General features: G+C 38.2%; 1 protein-coding gene across 6 annotated transcripts in view; it reads left to right on the plus strand.

The window, feature by feature from the left end:
* RERE (arginine-glutamic acid dipeptide repeats) overlaps window positions 1-26,291 on the plus strand; it is a 419,070-nt gene that overhangs the window by 171,200 nt on the left and 221,579 nt on the right. For all 6 annotated transcript variants that reach the window (XM_061185024.1, XM_061185027.1, XM_061185028.1 and 3 more), the window contains one exon: window positions 17,794-17,864. In XM_061185024.1, the coding sequence (XP_061041007.1) occupies window positions 17,794-17,864 (71 nt within the window). The remainder of the gene's footprint in view (window positions 1-17,793; window positions 17,865-26,291) is intronic.

Below are 26,291 nucleotides of genomic sequence, written 5' to 3' on the forward strand. Positions count from 1 at the left end.
AGCATTTCTAGAGCAGTGATCAGCAAACTCTTTCTGTAAAGGGCCAGAGAGTAAATATTTTCAGCTTCGCTGTAGGCCATACAGTCTCTGTTGAAACTGCACAGCTCTGCCCTTGTGGCATGAAAGCAGTGACAGATAAGATATAAGTGAGTGAGGTGGCTGTGTTCCAATAAAACTTTACTTATGGACAGTGAAATTTGAATTTCATATAATTTTCACATGTCAAAAAATATTCTTTTTTTCCTCCAACCATTAAAAAAATGTAAAAACCATTCTGTACTTGTGGGCCTTACAAAAACAGGTCATGGGTCAGATTTGACCTATAGGCCATAGTGCCGATCTTTGCTCTGTGGGTTTCCTGCCTCAACTTCTAGTTCTGCCTGTTTCTATAATCCTTAAAATTCTTTCATCACGTACTATTTTATGCTGCATTAAAAATTTTGTTACTTTGATTTATCCAGTTAAATTAAAACATATTTTTTACTTGTCTATATTGTTGAAACCATTTAGGTATTAAATTTTAACTTTTTCTGCTTCCTATCAAGCTCTACGAGGTATAGAATGATACCTTATAAATAAGGTATTTGCTGGGATGGTGACACTTTGAAACTCTGTTTATTTCTGTTTTCTTTTTGAAAGAGTGTATGTACGTATCCTCTATAAAGAATCTGAATAGAAACTGAATGAGAAAAGAATGTGAATTAGTTAAGATGTCATCATTATAAACTAGCACAAATCATGACTATCTTCAGAGGTGTTATTACCCAACAGCTGTGTGATACGTCTTGGGGAGTCTTGGTCATTGGTCGGTTGTAAAGCAAGCTAACAGCCTTCCGGAGACTTCTGTTCCTATGGAACTAGAGCAACTGGATAACACAGCAGCGTGGGGAGAGATCAGGGGGAGGCGGGGGTTCTTTTGTTTGAATCTCCAAGCTGGATACTAAAATCAGCCCAGTGGACTGGGATGAAGGGAGTCCCAATCACAGTGGAACAAGGTTTATATTTACCTGGAGTCTAATTGGACTGATAATTCCTGCAGTTATGTTAAAATCCTCTGCCCTTTTGCTTAGTGAGCAAGTGTTTGAACTCTTAAGCTCTGGAGGTTTAGGTTTTGCTGGCTCCATTAATTGTTAAATGTTCCCTTTATTATAATTATATATTGAAGCCTTGCTTTGTAGTAGCTGAGGAAATTGCTGAAAGAGTTGTTTAATCTGTTATACTCTATCAGTTTTGTAAAACGCTCTTTTTAAAAGGAAACAATTTTGATTTGAAGTGGCATGGTGGTATTTGGGTTGGATAACATCGTTTAAATTGAAATGCAGGAATTTGGCTCTGTTCTTGACAGAGATTGGCTTGTATTTGACTTTGACCCATGTGTTTGTCATCTTTCCAGATATTGCCTTCTATTTATTCTGACAGCTTCACCAGCTGAGAAAACCAGACTTTCCACAATTAAAAATAATGTCTGTGGATTTAAAGATGGGGCAATATATTGTTTGGTGAATTACTTTAAAATGTATGTGCATAAGAGTGATTTCTTTTCCTTTTTCAAAACGTTTAAATACCGCAGGATACCTGTGTGCCTGAGTTTTGATTTGGGGATAACTGAATACCCTAAATACTAGAAAACGTAAAAATACAGGCTTTTCTACTCCTTCATACGCTTGTGTTAGTATACACTTCGTAATGGATTTTTTTTAAAGAAAAATTTATTTATTTATTTATTTAATTTTTGGCTACGTTGGGTCTTCGTTGCTGTGCACAGGCTTTTTTTAGTTGCGGCGAGCCGGAGCTACTCTTTGTTGCAGTGCGTGGGCTTCTCATTGCGGTGGCTTCTCTTGTTGTGGAGCACGGGCTCTAGGCACGTGGGCTTCAGTAGTTGTGGCGCACGGGCTTAGTTGCTCCGTGGCATGTGGGATCTTCTAGACCAGGGCTCGAACCTGTGTCCTCTGCATTGGCAGGCGGATTCTTAACCACTGCGCCACCAGGGAAGCCCCCGTAATGGATTTTAAGTACCATAAAATAGATGGGGGAAGATCAGGAAGTTACCTGGTTCATTCATTCATTCATCCATTCATTTTATTGGCTGTGTTGGGTCTTTGTTGCGGTGCGCGGGCTTCTCATCGCAGTGGCTTCTCGTGGATGGGCTCTGGGGTGCATGGGCTTCAGTAGTTGTGGCTTGCAGGCCCCAGAGCGCAGGCTCAGTACCTGTGGCATACGGGCTTAGTTGCTCGGCGGCATTTGGGATCTTCCTGGACCAGGGATTGAACCCGTGTCCCCTGCGTTGGCAGGTGGATTCTTAACCACTGTGCCACCAGGGAAGTCCCACCTGGTTCTTTTAGGTTAGTGCTTAAAATGCGTGGAAATGGATAAACTTTCACTTTACCAGTCTATTAAGTTCATACACAGTGACTCTTTATCATTATGTTTGCATTAAATATCCAGTACCTTTAAATCTTTTTCATTATTTCACTATTAAATACATACTCAAGCCAATTAGGCAGCATATGTGTGTTACATATGAAAGATATTACATATTTGTTCACTCATTTAACCTCTAAATTTATTTTCTCACATATCCCTAAATTTCCTTCTTCATCTGCCTTTGCAAGGAATGCCTTTTCAGTGATGTCCAGTGTGATAATCAGTGTAATGTGTAAAATGTGTAAACTGAACTGTAAAAGGCAAAGATAGGGTTGTTTTATGTTCTCTCTGAAAGCTGTAGACATTGTTCTGGCTTTCTTTGTGTGCTGGGTGGATGTTGATGCTTGACAGATGGTGTGCTAGTCTCACTTTAGACTGATCAGTAGAGATGTAATAAAAATACAGTTTTGGGGGGCATTTGGTTGTGGCTGTAAATTCCTTTTAAAAAGGAGGAATGGATTGAGTTTATAATATAATTTTTAATATTATTTCAGTATGTTGCTTTTCATTATTCTCATTATTAATATTTTAATTTGTAAAGCTATGCATAACTGTTCGCTCTGAAGCCGGGCATTATTATTATTAGCTGGTGTTTAGCTCTTAGACTTTACTTGTCCTGAACATCCCATTGGTGCTGGTATTATAGAACATAGGTACTGTACAATTACCAAATTGATTGAGGGAATGTTAATTCTTTGTATAATTATAATTTTTTCTCTTTAGTAGAGGGAAAGAAAATGTCACAAAAAAGTCTCACCTGATATCTTGTATTTTTATATTGTCAAGAACAGTTTAACTGAAAAGCAGTGTTTAATTAGCACTATTCACACCTAAAGTTTTCAAGTTTGTGTTTGAGAATTAACCCTAGCAGCACTTAGACTTGGGGAAATTATGCTTCTTCCTTACAAGGGATTTTATACCTCACATTTCCAATTAGACAATGGAGACGTGATTTCCGGTTTGCTCTCTGTACTGGCTAGAAGGCATTTTGAGGGAGAAAAACCCTGGGCTATCTTTCAGGCTCATAAATGAGAATGCTTTCGAAATCTGCAGCAACTATCCAAAAAATAGATATTTGGCATCATGGAGAGCAGTCTTTTTATTTATTTATTTATTTATTTTGCTGTTAACAATTTTTTCTTTAATATATGAATTACATTAATACCTCACGTTACATATATGAAGCCAAATTACACTAACTTAGTTGTTTACAACCTCAAACCTTACTCCCAGTATACATTCCAATAAATTTATTCTGTAAAAACAATACTTTTTTTGTTTTTGATTTTTTTTTACAGTAAACATTTCAACTGCAAACCTCAAATACGTGAAAGATGTTCCAAGGACAAGGATAACAGGATTGATAAAACCCAAACTGACAATATGTGTTCTCACAGTATAAGCTGACATAAAAATAAATAAAATTTTCTGTGATCACAATTGCAGCAATATTGTACACATAATAATGGTTTGTGGATGAGTATTAACTATTCTAATTCTACTTCCAAAAGAAAACAACAGATCATTTTAAATGTCTATATTTAAAAGTCAGTGCTTTGTCTTACTTCCCATAGGGCTACTGCTGATTCCAGCTTTAAAATGTAAGGTATCCAGCTTGAGTGATTAGCTCAAATTGTATTGAGATTGGGAAAAAATAAATCATTGCCTTTATTTTGGAGTAACACAAAAGACTCACTAACTTCACATATAGAAACTGAGTTTGTGTGCGTTAACAACCTGAGTTTTGAGAAGTGTAAGCTGTCAACTAGCTATTTCTAATACGGGATAGATATTTTACAATATGATTAAACTTTACACATGACCTCAAAACTGAAGAACAATTTTAAGTTCATCTTCAATATGCCAACATTATGTATCTAGGAATTGGTTCCTGGGTTCTGTCACAGAGAGGAAATCCCTTAAGCATGATGTTGAGTGGTCATTTTAAAAAATGCTAATTTATATTTAACTGAGTGGTGATGGTGGAGTAAAGGCAGGAGAGTGATGAACATAACTGCCTTGATAAAGGATCCTAGACTTGTATAAGCTTGTGCAAAAATCTGGATAATCCTTAGTGGTTAAGGGCAACTTCATGCAACCAAATAACATGAAATTAAATAAAACCTTAAAAAAGGCTAAAAAGTCTTTTTTTTCCCCCAAACACAACAGAGGAATGTAAATAATGTACATACAAACTGGGGTTCTGTCAATGACAACAAGGACTGTGTGTTGGTTCATATCAAATCCAAGAATATTAGACAGCCAAACGTATAACCTTCTTGTGGTTTTCTTACTATGCAGCATTCATTATGGTAGTTGGGTCCCTTCACTGGTTTTTTTTGCAAGTCTGAAGTTGTGTTTGAGAGCAGTCTTTTTTAAAAATTGCACCTGGCATTCAGATCATGATTGGTGGAGGCTAGTTGTTGTAGAGACCATCAGTTTTGTTATATGTTTTACTTCTATTATCCCCCAGCTGCTAGGATTCTCAGTGCTGTGGCATCTGATACACTGACATATGGATTTCCAACTCCCTTTTCAGCATTATTGCTGTTACCCAACTTCTGTAATGATTAGAGGTGCTCCATTTTGTTTTCTCCCCAGAGTTTACCTGCTGCTTTTTGCCTTTGTCCTATGAGCACATTTATAATATTTGGTTATAGGCCTTTCTTTTTATTTCTCCCCCATATTTTCCTTCCTGCATTTTTTTTCTTTTTGTTTTTGATGAACAAATAATACATTTTCAAGGAAGAAAATTGAAATATTCAGATAAGCAAAAGTTAAAAATTAAAGTCACTAAATTACTGTTAATATTTTGTTGTATGGTCACTTGCCTTAGTAAACAGGTGTAGGATTATGCTATTCGCTGTTTTGTAATAATGCTTTTTAACTTAACATGTCTTGAATTTATTGCCATGCCAGGAATTATCAGAGTCATTACTGCTGCTTAGTATGCCATTAAAACTGGAATTCTTAACCTTGGGTCCATGGTCAACCTAGGTGACTGTGAATAGAATTCAGGAAACTGTGAACTTGGGTGGGTAAAAAATGGCATCTTTATTTTCACTAATTTATTACATTTTAAATGACATTTAGCATTCATTTCAATTCTGAAGGTAGGTAATAAACCATAGTAATATTGGCAGTAACTGTGACACCAATATAAATCACAGATATTCTTATATGACATCATGTAGAGAAAACCGTTTGAAAATAATGTTTATGTTCATCACATAGGAGGTTACTGGGGGAGTAGCCTAGTAAATCTTCTTATTTAACGAATCGATAAAGAAGCACATATATTACATTGCAGTTTTTTTCTCATATTGTGACAAGTATTTCAATACATGTTTTTGTGAATTTAAAACCTTTTTTTTGGGTGGAGATTGGGTGTAGAGATTGCTAAAGGCATCCATGACACAAAAAATTAGACATGCCCACATTAGTCGATAGATACCATAATGTAACTAGCTATATATAGTTGGATTTTAGGTTCTTCCCAAATATTCTCCATTATAAACAACAGTGGTGAATAGTTATCTATTCAATTCTGCTCACTTTCCTTATAAGTGGAATTGCTGAGTTAAAGGGTATGTCTGGACTTCTAAAGATTTTTAATGAATTGCCATTACAGTTCTTTCTAGCTAATCCTGGTGTACTGTAGGACTTTGGCCTCTGCAAGTGACTCAGTTTGTGGGTTTGAAACTGGAGAAATGTTCTCTAGGCAGAGCAGGAGACTTTACCTCATCTTTAGGTAGTAAATCTTCACCTCAGAGAATGGATCAGACACATTTGCGCTCTGTTTTTTATCCACAGTTAATGGCGTGGAAAGGAGGAGGTAAAGCTGTGACATTGTATCATCTTTCTGGTATGAAGTAAAATATGGAGTGTATTCTGAGAACTTAGTATAGTATGAATTCTGGTTAGCTTTACCTTTATAAATTATATAGTGTTCCAGAAAATTTGATTATCAGTGGCCCCTGTATTTTTGTTGAGGAGCAGCCACATAGCCTCGCTAAAGAAGTCCTAAAATCAAACCCACACAGAAGTGGAAAAGAAAGGGGGGAGCCTGAGTGGTGCCATTAGACACCATCAATCTGCCCTCCACACAAAATGCCAGTCAATTTGCAGAAGTTATGATCTTTTCTTCCTACTTGTGACACCTTGGGGTAGCGTCATGCTAGGAACTTGCCTTGGCTGTGAAGTCTCTTCAGGGCGGCAGCTGTGGACGTTGTTCTGACTTACGTCATCTGCCTCTAGGACTTGATTCTTAATCCCACTGGAAGGTAATGGTTTATGCTGTCCAATCAAACTATTTTAGTCATTCTGCCAAGAGCTCTGTGTGCTATGTTTTTATACACTTGCTAGGGTCATCTGCTCCTTCCTAGTTTTCCCTATTAAAAGAATTAGAATATTTTCCCTAAATCATTGTTTTGGATGTCACTCTGCTCATGAATGTATTTTATTTATTTATTTGGACAGTCCTTTATTTTATTTATTAATTTTTGTTTTGTTTTTGGCCATGTCATGCGGCTTGTGGGCTCTTGGTTCCCCGACCAGGGATTGAACCCGGGCCACCTCAGTGAAAGCATGGAGTCCTAACCACTGGACCGCCAGGGAATTTCCCATGAATGTATTTTAAATATTTTGCCACATTTCAAAATAATTTAGAGATATTTGTGTACAATGGCTGTTAGTGCTGAATTGTGAACCAGTAAATTCTTGGTCTGGTTCTTTAGCCACAGTCAAAGATTTGGTTACTCCGTTCTGTGTGGCCGCTGTTCCCATGTCATCCTGTGATCCATCCCGTGCTCCGTCTTCAGACTATACATTTGTCTTCAGGCTAACAGGAAGGCTAAGGGGAGAAGGGGCTCCTCTTTTCAGGATTCAGTTTCCAGAAGTTGAAACACTGTATCCCATGACCAGAGCCTAGTCATGTGACCAAAGCAGCTATGAGGGAGGCTGGCAAATGTCAACTTTTTTCTGAGAGGCCGGACACCTTCTAAACCTCAGCTGTTCTTTTCTTAAGGAGGAAGGCAAGAATGAAATTATGCTCAGCTAGCAGTCTCTGTTACAGGGGGTAAAAAACAAGTACAATTAAAATTATTGAAGACATAGTTATTTGTTTTCATGTCTGTCTCTAATATTAGATGGTGAACATGTCAAGGGAAGGGCAGTATTTTTATTCACTTCAGTATTTCTAGTGCTTAGCTGGTGGTGCCCATAAGTCTATGAGTGAATGTTTTATGAGTTTATGATTCTGTTCCTTTAGAATATATTTATCTTCTTTCCTTAGCTTTAATGTAATCTTGACAAGATTTGCCTGTTACCGCTTTGGTTGAAATGGAGAGGTCTTGTCCCCCCTTCTCCGGTCAGTGTTCTGATTTATTTTGTCTCAGCAGATGTTCAGAACATGATTTTTTTCAAGGTACAAATTACAAAAAGTAAAACTCTCGTTAAGTGTTACATTGGCCCAGAGCAGCTGCACTCATTTGTTGAAGTGTGTTGAGTAGTTTCATGTAGAGCATCCAGAGCTTCTTCATGGCCTGAACAATAAATGAAGTCTCTCATCTTGTTTCAGGATTCAAGAGGAGTTTAGATATTTTAAATCCTGCTACCTTGCTCAGATCTTTGCTAATTTTGATTATAAAAGTGACAGGTAGATGGCAGATTACCAGACAAGATCCCGCCAGCGCCCTCCCCCCAATACTTTTTAGCCTGAGAATGATGTATATTGTTAGAAAGCAAAATTATTACATGCAGAATCCTAAGGAGATAGATAATTGCAAATTGTCGTATAGGTGGAACTATTTTTTTCCAGATACCTGTTGAATACTTGTAAAATGATATTTATAATTCACAGTGGGCTAAAGATCTTTAATGAAAATCTGAGGTCTCAACATTTCAGTCACAGGAAAGTGACTTGATGTTTTAAATTATTCTTAAAATATCTTTAGTCTTCGACTTTATTTTAAAAGAAACACATGACCAAGCAATAGTAACTACAACAAAACCCCAAATGAAAACAGTAATGGTTTAAGGGAGAAAAGGAAGAGGTATGGGTAAAGAGAGTCAGGGAACAGGCTTCATTTGCCCTTAGGAGTTTATATAAATTAAAGCAAATGATTAAATTTGAGGCCCACTGAAACTGTAATAGGCTTTGGGTAAGCTAGTAGAATTTCCTGGGGTTTGTTAGATGTCAGCTGTGGTATTAGGAGTGTTTTATTAATCAGCTGATAACAGAAGAGCACACTCTTCTTTGTCTGTAGCTTTGTGCAAGGTGTTGTGGAGGTGAGATAAGGCAAGACACAAAAGTAGACAGGATTCTAGTCCCTGATCCTTCATTTTATGGGGAGAAATTACACTCATTCAAGTAACGTTATTTGTCAGTAACAGGCAGTGAGTGGGCAATACCAACTGAATTGAACAGACTGTAAGTTGGTGGCGTTGGGGAAGACATGAAGGACCGTGGGAATCTTGATTTGGGTCTTGGAGGTTGGATAGAATTGCAGTAGGACCAAGTAGAGGTAGAGCATCTCTAATACGGGCAACAGCATGAGAATGGGGCATGATTGGAATGTGGTTATAGGAGAATCAGTAACCAGCTGAGCAGATGTAAACTATCAAGCTGAAAAAAGGACTGAAAATGATAGCTTGTGGTTTTCCTTTGCTTCTCTTATTTTTGTGTGAATTGCAGTCTGATGGTCTGTGACCCTGGTGGTTATAGTTTTGGGGCAGCAAATTCTGGATGCTTGCTGTATCTGTGTGGGTCTTGATTTGATAAGTTTCTCTGAAGGTGCTTTTTTTGCACACTTTTTTTCTCCTTTAAGCATCTCTTGCACAGCTGTGTGGATGCTTAGGTGAAAGACCAATCACTCAATAAGAAAAATCACTCATGGGATTGTTGTCTGGTAAATAAAACTCAGAAGTAAATTTCTGTTAAACAGAGTATCAAACTCAAAAGTAATTCAGTACAGTATTTATTAATATGTGCTGTGTGCCCTGTTTGTATGTCTAAATCCATATGGTAAGTTTAGCCCACTTTTTTTTTTAAAGATTTTTTTTTTTTGTTATGTGGACCATTTTAAAAGTCTTTATTGAATTTGTTACAATATTGCTTCTGTTTTATGTTTTGTGATTTTCTGGCCCCGAGGCATGTGGGATCTTAGCTCCCTGACCAGGGATCGAACCCGCACCCCCTGCATTGGAAGGCGAAGTCTTAACCACTGGACTGCCAGGGAAGTCCCTAGCCTACTTTTAATAAATTTCACTTAATGTTGACATTGTGACTGATTCGAAATGTATAAGAAAACCGTCCAATAGTATGCAGAGAAATATATAAGGTAGAAAATTTTAATCTTCAGTTTTGCTAGCTTAAAAAAATCGGAAATAATTGAGCACCTCTCTGTTCAGACTGACAAACTTTCATTTCCCCAGCCTTTAGTTATAATTTAAGTCCTAACTCTTTCTGGCAAGTTGGTAGTAAATATTTGGGAAGAAATATTAAAAGAATACGTACATACATTAGTCTTACAAGGAAGGCTTATATGATGTAGATGCCTATAAAGTACAAAAAGATAATTGGTTTGGGGAATTTTGTAGCTTGATGCTTGAACTGTGGAACAGTTGCTTTTACAAAATTGAGAACTGCAGACTACAATTAACTGTCATTAATTTCGTTGAGTAGAAATATGTTCCATTTACTGTACAATCAGGAGCCAGGCTTGAATGAGTTTAAATAGATGAAATCTAAATTATACTGACAGTCCATTAAACATTAGCAGAAAACCCGTAAAGAAAATGGATTCACTATGATACCAGTTTATAATAAAATCATTTGCCAAATAAGAATTATAGCCAGGCATTGTGAATTCTCCTGTGTATTTCCAGTGAGCACTGCAAATTGGTTGAACCATTTATTATAAAGCCGAGGCCCCTAGTGCATTGTTTTCTGAAAAGGAGCAGGCAGTGTTGCTTGAAATCTGCTCTGCAGGATGTGACACCAGAAGATCAGACTAGCATTTTGTTTGTTTGTCGGCCATGTGGGAAGAGAAGAATCCTCACTGCAGCCTACCTGTCACTGGTTATTTTTTCCTGTGAATACTGGGAATTCCTGGAAGTGTTTGAACTCTCTCTGGGTTGGTTTCATACATGTACATATTTCAACTACATTTTAGTTGTGATCTTTGTGTTAAAGACATTTCCACTAGCAGTCATCCTCTACTTAATATGGATTTTATAGCCGAATTTATTTTTGATAGGATTCACTGATTGGAATGAATAGAGTTGTTACCTGCCTTCTCAAGCATTAGAAAGGTAGGTACAGTAGGGCAGCAAGAGTGAGAGTGGTCTCGAAATTCCCTTCCCTCACGTCTCTAATGCCCTGAGACACCTTGCTTCATAGGGCAGATGGCCATCACTGATTTTGAAAATAGACACGCCGCCTTCCTCCCTGCCCCCACCCCGCGCGCCCTTTCCCTTCTCCTAGATTCCTTGTGTTCTCTTATGGCACGTAGCTCTATACAGACGGCAGTAGAGAGATTCACATCACTTTACTGGAGTTTGGATGTTAAGCTGGCTAGAACCTTTTTCATAGTAGGGGTTCAATATGGGTCACAAGGAGGGCTTTTTAAGGAACATTTTCAGAATAAAATGTGGTGATGAGAGTGCCCAGAATGTTCTTGGCTTGAGTAAATACAAGTGTCAAACAGCAGCTCGTATTTAGCGTGTCAGTGTAACTAGTAAGACGCTGCTGCTGGCAGAATGATCTTTCTTTTTTCTTGTTTTACAGAGTTTTCAAGTCCATGTAGCATAGGATTGATTTGGGAATGGGGGGGAGGTCTTGCAGCAGTAGTTATTCCAAAACAGCATCACTTCTTAATGTTAGCAAGATAATTGTCTTGAATCAGTCTTCAAGCTTTTGATGCACTAGAAAATTTTCTAACTCCTAGAGGAGAAGAGGGAAAAATGGGGAATTTAAACAAATTTTCTTTTAGTTTGTTATGACCTGCTTCTCTACCCCCTTCCACCAGCCAACTTGATTTTTCTCATAATTTAATTCCCTATTGGCATAATAATTCCCTGTTAGCAATGAGGATAAAGGAAGGTAAATGTTTGCTAAATGTATATAGTGTTGTTTTTAGACAAAAACCTGTGTAAATTTTGTAGTACTCTTGGGAATCTGTAGACATGAATACATGGAGTTTAATTTTCATGAAGGTCGAAAAGGAAGGAACCAAGGATATATGTCACCTGAGATATTAGAATCTTTAAGAAGATGTTATCAAGCCAATTTGGGTGACAGTTTTCAGGGTCAAAACACAGGAAAAGGGTAAGGACTAACAAGATTTCACTTACAGAGGTGCTGTTTTCCCAATTTTTGTTTCCTTTTCCCTTTTAAGTTCTCCACTATTCCCAGACAATGCAAGTATCCCTTCCCCACAAAAGAATCTAGCAGAAAACTAAAAGTAGGTCATCCTGCAATTGAGTTATTTCTTTTTTCTTTCTTTTTTTTTTTTTTTTGGCCGCACTGCATGGCACGCGGAACTTCCCCGACCAGGGATCGAACCCGTGCCCCCTGCAGTGGAAGCGCAGAGTCTTAACCACTGGATGGACCACCAGGGAAGTCATATTTCTTAAAGAAGTATTTATTAGAAAGCTGAATCTTTTATGTTGATATTGCTAGAGCATAGCCTTCTTGCTAGGATCTTGTGTAACTTCTTTTCTGTTTTAATATTTTCATTCAATTCATTTGTTCCTCGTGTGGTTTTTGAGTGTCTACCGTGCGGAAGGTAGTAGTATATCGTTTACAGAGGTGAGGCGTGGTGACAGGTGTGGCTCTTGTAGAGAGCAGGAAGCAAGATGAGAGGCTCTGATAGAGGCCAGGTGGCGCACGGGGGCTTGGGATTCGGGTATCGGGATTTCAGAGTAGTTGCTAGCGTGTGCATGCGTGCTCACGCACACACACCCTTTTGTGTGTTGGAAATGTGGAAGCATCCATATTAACTAGCAAGATGCTCGTGGACTTTATTCTGCAGTGTTAGACCAGCTGCTGTTAGCTGATGGAGTAGTTCAGAGTGTCGACGGTGGAGGAACCCTGTGTAAGAGGACGGGAAAGCCGGGGAGCAGAGCAGTCCCGAGGGTCACCCTCCGTGGCCACTGCTGTGACACCCAGCTGGATCTCTGGGGAGTTTGTTTGTGAGAAAGGCTTTGTTCACGCATGCTCTTCATAAGGAAAGGTTTTCTATTGGAAATTATGTTAGAGTGGCACTGTCATGCTTTGCAGAGGGGCGAGAAGGTATTGGGTTGGCCAAAAAGTAAAGTAAGATGTTACGAAAAACGCGAACAAACTTTTTGGTCAACCCAGTATTTCAAAGATTAATAGGCAGAAATACGTTCACGGAGAAAGAAATTCTTTCCCGGGACAGAGCCCGTGGCTGAGCATCGTCCGCCACTTGCTTGGTTAGTGGGCAGAGTCAGGGTCCACTGTGCTTGTGAGGAGGCTATCAGGAAGGATGCTGACAGGCTCTTGGTATTTCAGGATGACAGACTGCCTGATGCTTCAGGCTGTGGTTTTTACCCTTGAGAGGACCCTGCTCTTGCTCTGTTTACATAAGGCTGCTGATTTGCTGAGGGCTGAAAAAGCAGAGAGGGCTTTCTTTGCCTCCAGAATCTGCCTTTGCGTTTTGTCTGACTTCCTTCTCTAGCGTAGCAAATGCTCTGTTGTTTGCAGATGGCACAAGAGATTCTTGGACACAAAGCTATGTTGAGGTTGTGAGAGACAGCCAGAATCGCCCTGTTCAATATCATTGCCCACATCGTGAACACAGGATTTGAGGTCACTTAATCGTGTGATCCATTTCCAGGCAGAGGCTACATGTTAGGAAATAAATCTTAACCTAGACCCATGGTTTCATTTGCAGACACCCCTGGTAAAGAAAAAAATTTGTTATCCTGTGTTGTTTGGAATAATTGATATTGATGGTAGTAGCCTCACTCATTTTTTCTGGCCCATTTCGGGCTTGCTGATTTTAAGATTTAAAAAATATATATTTGCCCTGCAGCAGCCGTTAGCTCAATCTGGTAAATATGCATTTTCATATGGGTAATTTTGAAAATGCGCATTATGCACTTAATGGGTCGCATCGGCTTTGCTCAGTTCTTTCAGAACTGCTAGCTTGCTTTCTGTTTGAAAGGCTCTTTTTCTTTTTTTCAAAAAAAGGTATCTGCAGTACTTGTGTTGGCCATGGGGAATTTTCAGGTTGAGGATCAATATCCAACTGACTGAAACCAATTTTATAGCCAGCTTCAGACAATCCGTGCTCCAATAAATTGCGTGAAAAATTGTTGGCAAATCATTTTGGCTTTAAAAGATTGCTGGGCGTATATCCCAAGTGAGTTTTTTTTTTTTTAAATGATTTTTTAAAAAATTGGGGTATAGTTGCTTTATAGTGTTGTATTTGTTTGTGCTGTACAACAAAGTGAATCAGCTGTATGTATACATATGTCCTCTCCCTCTTGGACCTCCCTCCCCCCCTCCCCCCCCCCATCCCCCCCATCTAGGTCACCACAGAGCACCGAGCTGAGCTCCCAGGTTCGGGCCAGCTCTCTGTTTGACACATGGTAGTGTATATATGTTAACCCTAATCTCCCCATTCGCCCCCGCCCCCGCGTCCTGTCCACACGTCCGTCCTCTATGTCTGCGTCTCTATTCCTGCCCTGCAGATAGGTTCACCTGTACCATTTTTCTGGATCCCACATATATGCGTTAATATACGTTATTTGTTTTTCTCTTTCTGACTTACTTCACTCTGTATGACAGACCCTAGGTCCATCCGCATCTCCACAAATGACCCAGTTTTGTTCCTTTTTATATTGACTTATGTTTTCATCATTCCCTTCCCAGATAAAACACTTTATTTTTGTGCTAACTGTAAACATCTATGTAAAGTTATTTTCTTAAATAGCTGCTTAATTAATAAGACGAGGGAAATATTTCTGAGTTATATGGCCTTATTTAACCTTGTTTTGAAAATCATTAAGAGCAATAATAAGTAGACTTTTGTGTGTGTGTGAGACTTAAATTCCAAATTGTTTTTAGGATGTATTCTCTTTTAGTTAGATCCCCCTATTTTTTATGGGAGGGTTAAAAAGAAAAGTTTGACTCTACAATAATTTTTCATGCTTTCATTTTTTAAAATGATTTAGAAAAATCAAATCAAAACAATGTATTTTTCCCTATTCCTATGGCAAGTTTGACATGTGAAAAATTTTAATTCATGTCAAGAATTTTAATAACCTCTGATCTTGGTCATTGTGTGTTTTATGACCATATTTATGTAAAATAAACTCTAAGTGTTGTCACTTAATTTTGAAGATAATTTTGAAGATAAGTTCAGTCAGACCGTTTCACATATAAGTTTCAAAATACTGATAGAGATCACTTGATGCAGTGACCTGCTTTACATATTACTAGCCTTGTACATTGGAATCTCATATCTGGATTTATAGCTTTGGATCAATTTGGGTTGCCACGATAACTTTTTAAACAGAAAGAGGTGACTTTTTATCTAGTAATAAGGCATTGATAAGTAAACGTGGTAATTCCATATGTTAGGTTTGTGGATCTGCTCTCTTCCACTACCTTATCCCTCATGGCAGCGTTCCTCAGGCCAGGGCTGCAGGGCAGCCTCCAGTAAGACCACGGAGAAGTGTTTAGGCAAAGGGATATCAGTAGTTGTCCTTGACATCCCAGCATATTCCTTTCCTTTCTTCTCTAACAGATATACGTTCAGGTATATTTAGAGATAATCATTTTCCTGAATGTAAATTTGTAGTTGAGAAATGAACGAATATAGATTCTCTCTCCTATTCTGGAAAGCTTTTTAATATATAAGTTAATAGCTACTTTATGTTTTTACTTTATGTAAGAGAGTTTATAGTAATAATGATTCTGTTGATTATGAAAAAAGAATATAAAGCTTTTCTTTGTGTAAAAAGAATAAAGTTATTCATAATCCTCACTATCTAACCATCTGTCATTGATTTCAGTTCTGTCTAGTCTTACCAACACCAGTGTCAGACATTAGTCCTTGGGGGGTGAATGCAGAAATGAGTAAGTTTGGTTTCTTTGAGCTCAAAATTGATAGTAAAGTAGACAGTGCAGACCATCTGACTGCCAAATAACTGACCACACAGGAGATGTAAGTTGTCAACTTTATATAAAGGAAAGGAAATTTTACATCAAGGAGAGGAGATGTTGTTGTTTCTTTACAGAGGAGTCGTGAGAATTTACTGCCCCTGGAGGCAACTCATTATAAGGTTGCAGGTGCTTGTAAGAATAAAGGAATAAAGAAGGTTTGGTATGGATGGGGTATGGGAGTTGGTGTTTCTTTAAGGCAGTGCAGCCTAGGGGAGAGCGAGATGTAATGTGGGATCAGACCATCGAATACAGCAAGTTTTTTTTGTCACGTGAGCTTTAAGAAAGTGGAGATGATTAGTTAGGAAGGGACCTGTTAGTTTTGAAGTCAGTGAATAGTAGCTAGGTATGACAGTGTCACATTATGAGATACAGAAAATACTTCCTTCTGTAGGAGGTGATAGGAAGGAAGAAGAGAGCATATGGGCTGTGATTTGTGTTCAGGCGAGATGAGCAAACAGTGGATATCTAGAGATGTGAAATGCTGGTAGTGGGTACAACAAGGATTGGAACACAGAAATTAAGAACCTTGGGTTGTCCCCACACTGTGCAAGTCGGAACTACAGTGTTTATTTAGGGAATGCGTTTCTTCAGTTTTTACTTGAATAGCAGGTTAGGCTTAGGTAGAGAATTCTCTACCACAGTGGGAAGAGATCTCTTCTTTGTCCCTTAAGGTGATTAGCATGGTAAGTGGATGTTGCCTGAATGTTGAACAGAGTTTTTTTCCCAGCATCCTGGACTTTGGAACAAGATAGAAAGCTCAGTCAGCATTTCATTCCTGAGCTGCTGATTTGTATGGATTCAGAGATCGGATTGCTGTTGTTGAGCCCACATCTGAGTAGAGAAATCTGTTGGGAAATTCTGGATGCCTAAATGATTGGCTTTCAGATTTCTTCTTTTTCTGTAATGACCTTGGGCTACAAGAATCCTGATGTCTTTCAGAAAGTTTCTTGGAAAGAAGCGGCCTTTAGTCTTCTTCGTGTCTTTCTTCCTGTTCTGCCTCTTAGTGGGTCTGCTAGCCCCTGTGGTGGGACTAGAATTTCCACTGGATCGAGGGCTCCAAACCTCTGCTCCTTTGCTTTTTGCCGGGGAGGGTGTTGTTAACATGCGTGAAATGAAGAAGTAGAGGAACCTGCCTGTGTTCTCAAGCATCTGGAGTTATTCTAAGACACGTTTGTTGGGAAGGGTCATGAGGAAGGATAAAACACATGGCATTTTAAACGTGGGCATTATGGTCACTCTCCCTAGAAAATTTGATTGACTGCAGATGCCTTTACTTCTGAGTAAATAATGCATAGATTTTCCTGTCCTGAGCTTTATGATGATCTTCGGTTGTAGTGTGGAGAGTTTTTACTTTCCTTTATAGTCACTGCTTCCCTTAAAATCATTGCTTCTTTAAAAAAAAAAATGTGTCTTAACTGGTCATTTTAAAAAATAACCTTTAGACTCCAGCTGTTGAGAGCATCAAAAATAATTACCCAGCCACCGCCATGTCAAATGTAATTTAAGAAAGTGCTCTTCTTCCCTGAGGAAAATCTAATTTGGTTTACTTCATTCCATCTCTGATTGGCTGCCTTGGTTTTCTTTACTATTAGAAAATATGTTCAGGTTAAAATTTAATAGAAAGTTATCCATAAGATACTAGATTGGTTTTCCTTTTCTTCATGTGGGTGAAAAGGTCGTTGTAATAGCATGTTCAAGCTAGTCTTCTTTACATATTTCACTTATTTCCTCACAAAATATTTATTAAAAATAAAGCAGCACTTGGCAAAGCTGTTTCTCTTTGTGAAGATGGGGAGCATCTATCTGAGTAAGATATTCAGGATTTTGTCTTGGTGTGTAACCTTGAGCAAGTAATTCCCTTTATCGAAGTTTCTCCATCTGACTATGGATAATCCCATGGGATTCCCACTCCCCCTTCTTCAGGGATGCTGGAAACAATAATTGAGGCTTTATCAAGTTATTTAAATTATCAGAAAGTGGTCAAAAAGAACCCAAGAGCTGTTTTCCTTTAGATTAAAATTATTTGTCATTTAATATCACCTTTAAAAATTTATTTTCTATAAAAGGCATGTGCTTTGTCATTTATTTATTTATGCAGTGGCTTTATGGGCCCTGTCTTTGATCCATTAAAGGTAAATGCCATTGTTTTAAATTTTCTTTTTCTTTTAAAGACTGTGTGTATATCGAGAGTCGGAGGCCAAACACGCCGTATTTCATCTGTAGCATCCAAGACTTCAAACTGGTAAGCATCTTTTCATGTGCTGTTGATTCTACTCTGTACCTTCTCTTTTCCCAGTTCCACTGGCTGTCTCTTTTGATTGCATCTCTATCGTATTGACTTGGTAACCAGTTCACCTCTGAGTGCTGACTGCCTGGTGACTGCAGCACTCAAATAAGGCAGTAATCAGCTTTATAACACTAAGTGTAAATAAATGTTTCTGAAGTTTTTATTCATTTAGTAGCTGTGTTCTGACAACAATTTCAGAGATTCCCTTGAGCTCCTGTAGTAGTTCATTTTTTCTCAGCCATTGTGAAGAACCTGACGTAAAATAAATTTTGGATTTGATGATGAGTTGGGGGGGAAAAAAGAGAATATAAATGGGCCAGAGATGATTATTTTCTGTGGCGATTGTAATTTACTTAGGTATTTTAAGCAAATATGGAGTGTATCTTGAACCTTTTCTGGGGTCTCCTGTGGTGGAAGTCGGGGAAGGAAGTTTGGCTTGGGGATGATATAGCTACAGTACTTTCTCATTAAAAACCTTTCACAGGTACCTAAGTGCCAGTATTGCCCAGTATGAGATCTCTTGTTTTTAGACCACTGGTTCTCACACTTGGGGCTTTGGATCCCCTGATATCCGTAGAGATTTTGCAGAGGTCTGTAAATAAGCATTCTCAGTCTTAAATAAATAAAATAAATATACTTCACACATGTCTGTACAACTGCTTTTCAAATGTATTAATATGCTGCTGTGATTTTTAAAATTAACTTATTTAATGACAGTACATAGTTAAGAATCACTTTATTATGTATTTTCCTCAAGCAGTTGTTATGTGAAGTGCTATCGAAGTAGTGTCATTTGGGGAATCTTTTGAAACATTTAGATGTTAAGAAAGGATCCTGTACAGTAAGTCGCCTACATACGAACGAGTTCTGTTCTGAGAGTGTGTTCCTAAGTCCAACAGAGTTAGCCTAGGTACCCAACTAACACAATTGGCTATATACCGCTGCTTTTACGCTTGCTTGCAGACATCCTGGGCTTGAAATAAAGATACTGTACTACTGTATACTGTACTGTACAGTAAAGTACACAAAAGCACAACCACTTGTAGAGGATGCGCGCACGTGACGATGTACGCCGGACACATGCACTAACTTACGTGATTGCACATGCGAATGCACGTTTGCATCTTTGAAAGGTCGCAACTTGAAGGTTCGTATGTAGGGGACTTTCTGTACTTGAAGGTTATGAACCACTGTGTACATTCTTAGGTCTGGAGAAATCCTAATTCTTTAGCTTTGTAGAGATACGTGTCAGTATCTGTGAAAGCCATTATTTCCAAAATGCTTTGTAACTTTTGATAATACTTGTGCTCTGACATACATTGTATGTGATATTTCAGCCTAAAGAAAAGTAATGAAGTCTGAACTCTGCATCTCCTTAGTTTTTTTTTTAATGCATTTTAAATGACTCCAAATGTCCAATTAGTATATGCGATTGAGTTAGTTAAAAAGTTGCATGCCATTTATTTTTCTTTGTTCAAAAATTATCATGTAAGTAATAACATGCTTTTTGCTACTTTAAAAGAAAGTAAAATGGGCCATTTACTGCTAAGATTTCTTTATTCTTGGTAGGCTGCTTTTACCTTCTAGTTTTACAAGGTGGCCTTGCGGTTTAATCTTGTAAAGCACATGCTTTCTGCTCAGATTTTATGTCAACATGAGGTTTTACCATGTTTTAGAGGTCTTTGCTATTTATTATATGTTGCCTTCCAAAGATTTTTTTTCACAGTTGCTGCACTGACATCTGCAGCTCTGGGCGGTGGCCTTGTTTCCCGGAGAGTTTCCTTTTGCTAGTGGTGCTGCTGTTGCTCTTTCCCTGCTCATTGTCTTTGTGTGGGGTCTTTACCAGATGTAGTACCACTGCGCCATGGAAAAGATACAGCTGTGAAAGAAAACTGCAGAGATTTTTCTTGTACCTATTAGCGTCTGAGCCCCTTTTGTACAGTTTTTCCACGTTAGCAGGTGCCTTCGTGTTTGAATGGCGTCTCTTATGAAATGCTGATTACAATGTGATAGTTGCTGTTCTGGGCAGAGGTTCCTGCTGAGCCACAGTAATTGCTCAGGGTATTAACAGCAATAAAAGCTGAAACGTCTGTCATCAGGATTGGTCTAGTACAGCACATTAAAGCTGTCTGCAGAAATGGCATGGGAAGTGGGGTGCTATAGGTTTAGGTGCCTTTTTCTAAGTCACATATTGCTATGTCAGATGTTTTTGTTTGAGTTCTGTATTCAGCACGTATTCACAGTTTTTGTGTAAGAATAACAGGGATGTTGAAGAAATATTTGCTCCTGGAAGGAATGTGTTTATTGTCTGGATACCCACTTTCTTTCCTTGTTTCTCAATACTACTGATAAAAAGATAACCTAATAGATAAGAATAATCATAGACGTCTTTTCCTTCAGCTTAACCTATAAGGGGAAAAGATGAACAGAAGGAAACGTTCTTTGTTTCTTTGCAAGATTTCAAAAAGAAGAAATTGTAGTTGGTTTTGCCCACAGCAAATACCATGCATGGCAAGTGGAACAGTGGAAAACAAAAACCCAGTAGCTTTGACATGTTGTTGATTAATTATGTATTTTATCTTTTTATGGTTTGAGGTTTAACTGAGAGATGGATTTCTTTGTTTATACCATAAATTAGAATCAGTCCTTTTAGCATGGTGAATTTGGAGAACAAGATGTGTTTGGGGACTGTCAGAGGCACTGGGTGAACGCCCTTTGTAGGGCAGGAAGCTGGGAGAAGCAGAGGATTGGAGCAGCTGTGCAGAGAGAGAGAGAGAGAGAGAGAGAGCGCACGAGCGCTCTCCCTGAGTCCTGCTGTATTGGTGCTTCTTCCCGTTGGATTCTTAGATTATCCTTATTGTCTCTTCTGAGTAGAGGGCTCTTTTCTTGGGCCAGCTTGAGCAGATCTCTAGTAACCATAACGGAAAGAGCCTGCTATCACATCTGCATGTGCTGTGCTCCCGTAGCTTTTCTAGGTCACTGTGTTTGCTTTGAGGGTTTTGTTCCCGAATGAGTCACTGTCATCACGGAGCAGTATATCCCAGAGTGCAGTTAGGAGCGTTTTGGGTTGTCACCAGTGCCTTCGACAGGCATTTGTTGACAGCCTACTTTGTGTTCTTTGTTGAGCGCAGCACCATAAGGGGGACTGAAGAATCTAAGATACAGTTCCTTCCCTCAGTGAGCTTAGTTTGTGATTGGACAGACAGTGGCTGTGGTGTTACTGGATGTCAGCCCTCTTTGGGGAACACTGAATAGGACTGATGTGGAGGAAGCCATTCACGTAATGTCCTAAGAGAAAGATTCCTTACTTTTACTAAAAAACAGTAAGCTTCCATTTTTATGGAAGTCCAGGCCTTAGCATAATAGAATTAATTTGCTATCTAGAAATAATCATGGATTCTGAGAATGCTTAACAAGGAGATGATTGAGATTAGTGGTTTCCATTCAGCATAACACCAAGGATCCTTGTTCCTTGTCTGGCTCTAATAGTGGTGCTTCGTACCTAATTCTTCATTCACAGATAAGTAGTTGAAGCCATTCCTCTAATACTCTGCATGGGAATTCTGTGTGGATTCCTAATGAGTTTCTATTGTTTGTTAAATAGAAAAAATGTTTGTTTCCTTGAGTTGTATAATTATCAATTCTTTAGCTGTTACATGAAATGAATTTTCAGGTCGGATAGGTAAATTATTACAAATATTATTTTGAGCAGATACCATTGATTCATTTTTGCTACTGTTCGGCCTATTAAAATGTAATTGTCTTTCAAATTAAACCTGAGATTCCTTAGAGTTGGGGATGTGTCTTTGGTGATGTTAGGCTATTTCCAGTTGACTCTTTAGGGCTCAGTGTGTTGTCACTGCCCTGCACGGATGCATGTGCTCTTGTGTCGTTTCTGTCCCTAACAGCATACGTTCTTAGTGCTGACTTTGAACGTGGAGTAGTGAAGGGCGCCTGCCACTTGTTACCTTGGTGAAGGCACATCTCCATTGCTGCTGTGAGTGGGGGGGCCGAGCTCTGTAAGGTGCAGCGCCGTGTACACCTCTTCGTTTCACAGTCGAATGTGAGCAGCTGGGGGAGGAACATTTGGAGTTTCCTTCCAGTTCCTGGTCTGTACCTGTAACCCTACGCAAAGGCTGGTCACCACAGTGCAGCAATCAGGGGCTTCAGCTTAGGTTCCACTTACCGTTGAAATTGCCCTCTCTCCACCAAATTGAGTTTCTCAGAAGTGTATTAAAAGCAAGAAGCTGCTTTTCCTTCTTTAAAATGAAAACTTACTGAGAATAAGTAATCATATCTTCTCATTTTTTTTGTTAGAGACCTTTACATAGATAGTGCTGGGAGATAAGGGAGGTTTCCTTAACATGCACTCTTGTGTACATACGTGTGTACACACAATGAGTTAATTATCATTTATGTATTATACACCACAGTTATTTAATCCCAGCTTGGTTGATGTGACCACTCAGCACAGAATGTATGGTGTATGGGCATTCAGGAAATGGGCATCATTTTAATATTAGGTCAGCCTTGTGTTGAAAACTTTTGGGGGTGGGGGGCAGGAAATCTGCATTAATTTGAACATGGCTAATTCAGAATTTTAGATGTGATTCTGGGACTGAGTTGGGGGATGGTAGAGTGCATGGGTTGGGAGCTGGACTTTGACATCAGCTGGTCTGTTCCATCAGTTGCTATCTTCCATGACCTTGGGCAAGACACTAAACCCTCCTAACCTTGCTGTACTTACCTATGAAGTTGGGATATAAGCACCCCTGCCTTGCAGATGGGTTGTTTTTAGATTAAAAGATCAAGCCTACAAAGTGGACAGTGCAGTGCCTGGGCCATGGGATGATCGTGACGTTGACATTTAGTTGGTGCTCTAGGTTTAAGCTTTTGTAAGGACAGATACCACCACGTCTCTTTTATTCATTGATGTATACATTGCCCATATAAGATCCATACTAAATATTTACTGAATATTGAATGAAGTTACATTTCAGTGGAAAAAATTGACTGGATAACGTTTTCAAAAATCTTTAGTAGTAGTTTGATACAGTCCATGCATTAACTACAAATTAACCTTCCGTTTATTAAACAGGCCAAAGAGATCTGCTTCTTTACCTTTAGTTAGCCTGCAATGTGTAGTATTTTATATATTTAAATAATAAAATTCTAAAAATACTTTAAATCTCAGTTTTAATTTTCTTCAGGAAGTTTATGTGAGTGTAGCCAAAGTCATAACATTTTTTAGGCATTATTCTGTTTCGAATTTTCTACATCACTGACTTTTAGCAAAGATAAATGAGGGCTTAGTCTATATGTAAACATCCAGAGAAGGCCAGCTGATACGAAAAATGCCATAGGATGTGATGATTTGTTTCTGTGTGAAACAGTAGTTGTTTTCTCTTTTGGTTTTTTATAGTCCCTCAAGTTAGGCCTGCAGAATTGAGTCTATTTGTAGTTTCTTTTTCTCTTTACCCTCTTTGTTCATTCCCTGTAAAAAGGTCAGTACCACTTGGTTACAGCTTTGTGACTTGAGTGTAGTGTTGGATAATGAAGTGAAGCCTTTGAAGTTTGTTATCAAGTGTTTTCAGTTTATAGAGTGAGGAGTTACATCTTACTTAGTGGAAAGTACAGCAGAGACAGTTCTTTAAAAAGAGTTGTTCCTTTTTGTTAGTTTAATTGTTCTCATCTGTCAGCAGTGGGTGCATCCGTGGGACGGTGCTCTTATACAGTGATTTCTAGGTCAAGAAAAAGTTGGAAAAAAGAAGGAAATTTTGCCATTTGCAACAACATGAATGGACTTGGAGGGTACTTTGCTAAGTGAAGTAAGTCAGACAGAGAAAGACAAGCACTGTATGATATCACTTTAGTGAGGAATCTAAAAAATACAACAAACTAGTGACTATAATTTAAAAAAAAGAAACAGACTTACAGATACAGAGAACAAATTAGTGTATCAGTGGGGAGAGGGAAGAGGGGAGGGGCAAGATAGGGGTGGGGGATTAAGAGGTACCAACTCTTATGTGTAAAATAAGGTACAAGGATATACTGTACAACACGGAATATACTGAATATTCTATAATAACTGTAAATGGACTATAATCTTTAAAAACTGTGAATCACTATATTGTATACCCATATCTTATATAATATTGTACGTTGTATATACTGCAATTTAAAAAAAAAAGTAAAAAAAAAAAGGGAAAAGGTTTGAATTACTGATTTGGTGCTAGAGTATTCTTCTAAAGGCCACGCCTTCCCCTACCCCCGCCTTCTTTGTTTAAAATAAAGGTCATGGTTGCTTAGTTGCTATCGATAAGCATTGTGATAAACTATAACGGGGTATTGAGCTTCCTCCATGCTGTGTTTGGAGTAACCCACCAATAATACATATATGTGCAAGGATTAAATGTCCTTTTCATGTTGGAATTTGAAGTTTATAATTTTAAGAGTGGGATGCTGTCGCTTAGCCCTGAGTTTGATGGGCATAGTCAGATGCCGTGTTGTTGGGTATCTGCTGTGCCTGCCTCCCACCTCCACCCCAATTATAGGACAATCATGTTGAAAGTTATTTTGAATCACCACAGCCTCTTCGCATGATACGAGTGTCAATTTATAAGTGGAAGGACGTGGTGACACAAGTGAAAATCAAAGCGAGGCTTTGAGAATAAGTAATCTCAGAACATCTCATTGGTTCCATTTACTTAGCTTCTCAGTGGTCTTTTCACTCATGACTGACAGTCATCGTACGCCACGTGGTATTTAAAGTTTTAATGGTTCACGATTACTGTGAAGTTGGGTAATTCATTTTCTCCTAATTTATTTGGATTTTAGGACTCTAAGAAATCACTTAAAAAGTTTAATTATATTTACTTCCATAAACTATTTATCTAAAAATGTTATTTTAATAGTAAACCTGTTCTCTGTATGTAAAATTTTTTCAATGCAGAAAACTCTAGGTATTCTGATTTTTTAAAAAAGGAACTTAAAGTTTGAGACAATCTGATATTTGCAGAGAGCTACTGTGCAAGAATACTGGTAAAATCTTGTCATTCCAACTCTATTTCTTAGAACTGGAAATTTGTAATTTGTGTATATGTGGTTGTTTGTGTTAAGGACCAACTCAAAATTATAGAAGAAAAAATCCATTAGAAGAAACGAAAGAAAATTAGGGCAACTGAAATACTGTCAGCGTTTTCTGATTCATAAGTAAGAACAGCGAAATGCTTTCATTTGATGCCTTTTTTTCATGTTTAAAATGTTTTAATAATTACTTGAACTTTTGCACATTAAGTAATGCCAACGTGCTTAGAAATGCTTCGCCAAGTGTCTTTCTGTTTAAAACCTTTGATTTGAATGAATAAGGATTTGAGTGGTCTGATTAACTCCTAGTGCAAGAGATTAACCACAGGTTCATTTTTATTTGATGCTTATATTAAAAGATCTTGAGTATACTGTACATTCTAGTGCACAGTTGAATCTTTGATCAGAAATTTGCAGTGCTGGTATGGGGAGGTGGGAGGTGTGTGGTGGAGAAGGCTATGGCTACTAACACTTGCTGTCCATGCAGGTCATGTATATTTACTGTCCGTGGGGGCAGTGGGAGTGAGAGACTGGCCGCACAGAAAGCATATATCGTGTGGGAGCCCGGGATGCTCTAGAGGGTCATCTGTAGAGAAAGAAAAGATCAGAAAAGAAAAGCATCATGATAAAGACATGCCCAAGATTAGCTCTTTTTCTTGGGATTTGTCTTTTTTGTTTTCAAAGAGACATAAAGAAAAAAGTAGTTGATGGCGCATATTAAAATCTTGGACCATAGGAAGCTGTTAGAGAGTGATTCTTAGCTTTTAGAAATGAATTATATGTATCAGGACTCCCTAAAAATGATTTAATATGAAAAGTTTGCTTATCTGTAGTTTAAAAACCATCTTAAGAACAGAAATTCACATAAGTATTTGGATTTTATGGGGTTTTTAGTTCATTAAAAACAACATGAAATTGGATTGGTTAGGTTTTTGGAAATGTTACGTACTCCTCCCTAGAGTTTTTGAAAAGGGACGTATTCAGACGATCATCTGAAGTATCTTTTTTGATACTTATCAGGACTGTGCTGGCTTTCAGAAGTTGCTCTCTAATCTTTTGCTGGTTTTAAATGTTTTAAAAGTTTCTTAAAAAAAAAAAAGACATACGGTACATACCAAACCGGTTTTACCCCTAAAAGAAATAATGTCCTTCTTGAACTTTATGCTCCAGCCTGTTCATTATATTTACCTTGTGAGTAAATTAAAGCTTGTTTGAATGGTGTCTTCTTTTTCCTCTGGTGTTAAGCCTTTGTATTTTACCTTATCTTTAGCTTTACAAAATTAAACTAGGACTTTG

This window comes from Eubalaena glacialis, chromosome 3 (assembly GCF_028564815.1).
Source record: "Eubalaena glacialis isolate mEubGla1 chromosome 3, mEubGla1.1.hap2.+ XY, whole genome shotgun sequence".
NCBI classification, from domain to species: domain Eukaryota; kingdom Metazoa; phylum Chordata; class Mammalia; order Artiodactyla; family Balaenidae; genus Eubalaena; species Eubalaena glacialis.